At 34.6% G+C, this 5,735-nt stretch overlaps 1 protein-coding gene across 1 annotated transcript in view; it reads right to left on the minus strand.

The window, feature by feature from the left end:
- The window catches only part of NGLY1 (N-glycanase 1), a 50,708-nt gene that overhangs the window by 17,311 nt on the left and 27,662 nt on the right, over positions 1–5,735 (minus strand). The window contains exons 6-7 of the mRNA XM_019628673.1: positions 5,441–5,562; positions 4,304–4,449 (exon numbers count right to left, since the gene is read on the minus strand). Of these exons, the coding sequence (XP_019484218.1) occupies positions 4,304–4,449; positions 5,441–5,562 (268 nt within the window). The remainder of the gene's footprint in view (positions 1–4,303; positions 4,450–5,440; positions 5,563–5,735) is intronic.

A 5,735-nucleotide genomic window follows, 5' to 3' on the forward strand; every position in this document is an offset into this window, starting at 1 on the left:
CAACAGGTGAATGGATACACAAGACTATGGTACATCCATACAATGGAATAGTACTCAACAATAAAAAGAATAAACTGTTGATACTTGAAAACATATGGATGAATCTCAAAATAATTATACTGAATAAAAGAAACCAGACTCCCCTTGCCCTACCTAAAAGAGGTTCTAGATGCTCTACAACTTGTGATGGGGTTATATCCCAATAAATCCATCATTACGTTGAAAATATCATAAGTTGAAAATGCATTTAATATTAATACACAGTAGAGTATTGGTTATTTATCCTTGTGATCGAATGGTTTACTGGGAGCTGAAGCTTATTGCCACCGCCCAGGATAACGAGAGAGTACAGTACTGCATATCATTAGCCCAGGAAAAGATCAAAATTCAAAATTCAAAGTACAGTTTCTACTGAATGCGTATTGCTTTGGCACCATTGTGAAGTTGAAAAATCATTAAGTCGAACTATCCTTAAGTCAATAGTCATAAGTAGGACCATCTGTATATTATATGATTGTATTTACATACAACTAGAAACGCAGATTAATCTATAGTGACAGAAAGCAGATCCATGGTTGCAAGAAGCAGAGGTAACAAGGGAACATAAGAAAATTTCCAGGGATAGTGTATATGTTCAAACCTTGATTTTGTAAAGGTAATTTCATGGCTGTATATAAATGACAAAATTTATTAAATTGTATACTTTAAATATATGCCACTTTCTATACGTTAATTATACCTTCAAAAAGCTGTAAAAAAAATATAATTTATTCTTAGAAAAAAACTTTCCTCTTATGCCCTACCTCATCTTTGGAAAACGCTATGACATAGGAAAGCTTCTTGCCCCACCCTACTTCATAAAGGAGTGGTTTGTCACAGGCATCTTCACATGCGTCACAGTGCAGCCACCGCTGCTGGGAAGGGGAATAGACTTCTGTCCAAACATGGTCTACTCAAGTCAGAGATGAGAAGTCAACAGGAAAAAAGGGGGGAAAAAAGTTCAGTTTATAAAATTAAAATGGCTTCCAATAACTAAATACAAACTTCTAAGATAAAAATCACATAATAAAGTTATTTGCAATATTATAAATTTTGGTTAACAAGATTGAGCATTTGGTGGCACGCAAGACTCTAGAACATGTGTTTTCTGTCTCTTTGAAATCCTTCAAAATGTTTTTGGAGTATCTCCTTTAATAGTTTTAGGCTCCATTGAAAATAATGTGAGACATCACTTTTCCAAAGGTGAACACACTGAACAATAACATCAAAAACATAGGGATCAGTATGCTAATGTGATGAAGTTAATGCCACTTTTGAAAATGCAGTCTCTCTTGACCTTTAAGACTCACAACCAGCAAGAGGCCTAGCAGAGGATGCTGGATTATTGATGTTCTATGTTTGATTGTAAGAGAACAATAACTATAAATGAAAGTCTCACTGTATTACAAAAAAAAANGGGATGAGTGGAGTTGATGGACTTGTGATAGATACGTATGATATCGGGGGTGGGGGGCAGTCGACTGAGGGAGGGGGGTGGTCACTTTGTGAGATGTGAAAAGTGTAACTATTGCATTGTTTTGTACACCTAAAATTAGTAATAAAAACAAACAAACAAAAAAATGATCCACTGGAATATGAACAGAAAGTATTAGAACTTGTATTTACATTTTGTCCAAAAAGTTAAGCAAGTAAGTTAAAATCATATTTAATATTTGGATTAGCAGGGGCTCCCTCTCAGGCTATAGCAGCTTTCCTGAAGGAAGAAAGTACCGCAAAGCAGAGGGGTTAAATCTGACACACTCACTTCTACTCTACTCTCATAACGTTACAAATTTTTACAGTTTAAATGTGCCTGGTTAAGTGGATTTACAGATTATATAATGAAAATTTAATTAAATTAACCCTCCCACCTGGCTTAAAAAAGTTTACAAAGACCTCTAGGCATTGAGGCTAATACTAATAATGCAAGCACATTTAAACAAGAAGAAAACCGCAGGGCTAACACATCGTTTACTGTTTTCGTATGAGTCCTTCAGCAGCTACATTTTAATGTAAAAAAAAAATCATAATCTACTGAGATCTGACAAAGTTAGTCCCCTAAATTCAAAATTATCAAGACTATTTAGAATAGATTCATAGCCACAGTCATTAAATTATACATTGTTAGTACATTTTTTTTAAATGAAAAATATTCATTTTAGCTCTTTACATTGTTTTATCATGTACATAGCATATTGGCATAATCGTACATGTATATAATTTATAAACAAAAATAGATTGGGAGCTCTGAGCAACAGCAGTTCGATGCCCGGCCCGAGCTGAGCAGCTGCTGAGCTGCCAACAGGTAGCAGGATGGCTCAGCTTAAAAAAAAAAAAAAAAAAAAAAAAAAAAAGATTGGGAGGATATGCTCAAAACCATTTTACTCATAGGGCACATAATTCAAGTATGGGGACCCGGTAGACAAGTATATGAGAACATGCAGTGATGAGTAAGTACTGAGGACTCCTTCTTAAAACCTGCTATAAAGAGGAAGTGAGAGATACAGGACACACAGGATTCAGGGATATTTGTGTGCTCGCTTGTTTATAAGAGAGCTTACAGAAAAGGTTCTTAAACATTAACCTGCTTGTGAAAAATACAGATACCCAAGATCCCCCACTCCCTTTCTGGTTCTGTCGGCCTGGATATCCAGGAGGAATCTGTACGTCCAAATTATTCTGATGCCAATGGTCCAACCTTAGATGACAGCGGGACTTAAAGCCAAGGTTTAAATGTCAGTGAGAAGACTTCCCAAGAAATGCAGAGGTTCAAGACTGGGTAGAGTCCATGTGAGACCCCTAGTGAACAGAGAAGAGACACAGGCACAGAAGAGGGACTGGCCTTTATTGAGAGCAGGTCCGTCTCCTCCAGGAACAGAAGGAACGAGAGCCACAGATGACAAGAGAAACCTGACGCAGATGTGATGAGAAACCCCGGTATTCACAACAAGGAGGAACAGGCTCCTTTACCAGAACTGATATAGAAACATAAAAAAACGAAATGTCTCCGTTTTTATTTGAAAGAATTCTTATAAAAATGAGGTATTCACAGTGGAATCTTCTCTTAAATGCATATTTTCATTTACTGAGAGGGTATGAACTCATCCAGAGAATTTTGATTTTCAATTGAATACTTTTCAATCTGTAAATTACCTCATGCATTGTGGTTTTTAATGGCACTCAAATGACCTTGAATGATAAAGTTTATGTTCTTGCCTATTTCTTTACATATTCATTGGCACAACTCCAAGGAAACTAAGTCATAAAAATAGAAGTTCGCTGATTGCATGGCGATTACAAGCAGCTGAGCAACCATGTACATAAATAAGGCAGTACTTAATTGCTAGAGAATTAAAGTTATTTGGAGTATAAATGGAAGTTTAAAATGTGAAATCTGTATGTTTCAGATAAAAAAAGATTTTTTTCTTTACTAATCATACTTGAATTCAAATTATTTTGGTTTCTAATGTGAGATATATTTAAGACTTCATAAGAAAAAAAGTACAAGGTGTATATTTTGTCAAATCCTGTGACACAATCAGTGGAAATTGGATTAGCAATCCCTTCTGGATCAACGCTTGCCAAGCCCACTAACCCTCCCTCTACCTTTATGCCACCCTTTGCTTTGTGGCTTTTAAATTTGGAACCTGTTTTTAAAGACAAAAGTTCTGTTTAATAAATTTTTAATGATAGTTTTAATCAACTTGTGACTTCAATAAACTTGTATCTTACAAAGAAACCTCTTTTTTCTATTTACAAAAGTAATAAATGTTGCAAAAAATATTTCAGGAAATACTGAATGGTACAAAAAATGTGAAATCGCCTATAATTTCACCACTCAGAGGGAATTATGACTAAGATGTCTGTGTATAGATTTCTAGACCAACTTTAAATCAACATATTTACATATGTGCATTTTTATAAGAAAAATTGAAATATTATACACATACACGACATGTGGTTTAACTTCAGTTTACCTTTCTTCCCACATAATAATTCTCCTCATGTCAAAATAGACATCATCATTTTTAACAGATGCTAAAAATGTTGACTTAAGGATTGTCGTAATTTAAGTAACCCCGTATTGAAAGGTATGTAGGTGTATTTTATCTTTAAAAATAGTAGGTTCACAAACAAAAAATTGGACATTTAAATCTTCTGTACAAACAGATTTCTTCTCTTATAAAGATTACATATAGGTCTAGACTAAGAGGATGTCTTNTATAATTTATTCTTAGAAAAAAACTTTCCTCTTATGCCCTACCTCATCTTTGGAAAACGCTATGACATAGGAAAGCTTCTTGCCCCACCCTACTTCATAAAGGAGTGGTTTGTCACAGGCATCTTCACATGCGTCACAGTGCAGCCACCGCTGCTGGGAAGGGGAATAGACTTCTGTCCAAACATGGTCTACTCAAGTCAGAGATGAGAAGTCAACAGGAAAAAAGGGGGGAAAAAAGTTCAGTTTATAAAATTAAAATGGCTTCCAATAACTAAATACAAACTTCTAAGATAAAAATCACATAATAAAGTTATTTGCAATATTATAAATTTTGGTTAACAAGATTGAGCATTTGGTGGCACGCAAGACTCTAGAACATGTGTTTTCTGTCTCTTTGAAATCCTTCAAAATGTTTTTGGAGTATCTCCTTTAATAGTTTTAGGCTCCATTGAAAATAATGTGAGACATCACTTTTCCAAAGGTGAACACACTGAACAATAACATCAAAAACATAGGGATCAGTATGCTAATGTGATGAAGTTAATGCCACTTTTGAAAATGCAGTCTCTCTTGACCTTTAAGACTCACAACCAGCAAGAGGCCTAGCAGAGGATGCTGGATTATTGATGTTCTATGTTTGATTGTAAGAGAACAATAACTATAAATGAAAGTCTCACTGTATTACAAAAAAAAAAATAAAAAAACAACAGAAACACAAGTAAAAGTCTAAGAGCAAGGAAAACAACCTTTTAACATATAGACAACACATGAATCATGTCTACATAAGGACAATATAAATTTCAGTTTTTACCTTTTTTGTATATTAAGATTTAAGATTACTAAATCTTTTATGCTAATCCCTACAAAAATGAAGGTTTCTATAAAACATTATTACACATGATCTTATCTATACAGAAACAGCATTACTAAAAAAATGTCATGGTAAATTAATAAAAGAATGTTTACAGTACAAAGTACCAGGCAAAATGCTAGGTATACTGCAAAAATCTTGTGATCCCCACAAAAAACCCATGAGGTTGGTATTATTGTTATTTTACAAAAGGCAAATGGAAGCTTAGACTAAGGCTAGAAAGCAACAGAAAATAACGAGCCCAGGATAAACCTAAAGCCTTACGTCTGCAAAGCCCCATGGCTCTCTGCTTATACCATGTTCTGTACCTGTGTAATCCCAAATATAGCGAGCCTCAAACCCCAGGGCTCGGCAGCACAGGGTGAAACAGTTGGCCCATTCGCCACACCGTCCGCGTCTCGTTTCCAAAAGCTTCTCAGGGTCATTATACCTGGTTTAAAATACCAACAAAAAAAGCTTTGATTCATTATCAAACATAAGAATTTTAAAGAATGTATATTACGTTTGTGTTAAACAGTAATATTTCTTAATTTCATATTCTTAATGATTAAAGAGCCTAGAATATATGAGGCATTGTGCTAGAATCTTTGGTAAAAAAAAAAA

This window comes from Hipposideros armiger, unplaced genomic scaffold, assembly GCF_001890085.2.
Source record: "Hipposideros armiger isolate ML-2016 unplaced genomic scaffold, ASM189008v1 scaffold_804, whole genome shotgun sequence".
In the NCBI taxonomy this organism is placed as follows: domain Eukaryota; kingdom Metazoa; phylum Chordata; class Mammalia; order Chiroptera; family Hipposideridae; genus Hipposideros; species Hipposideros armiger.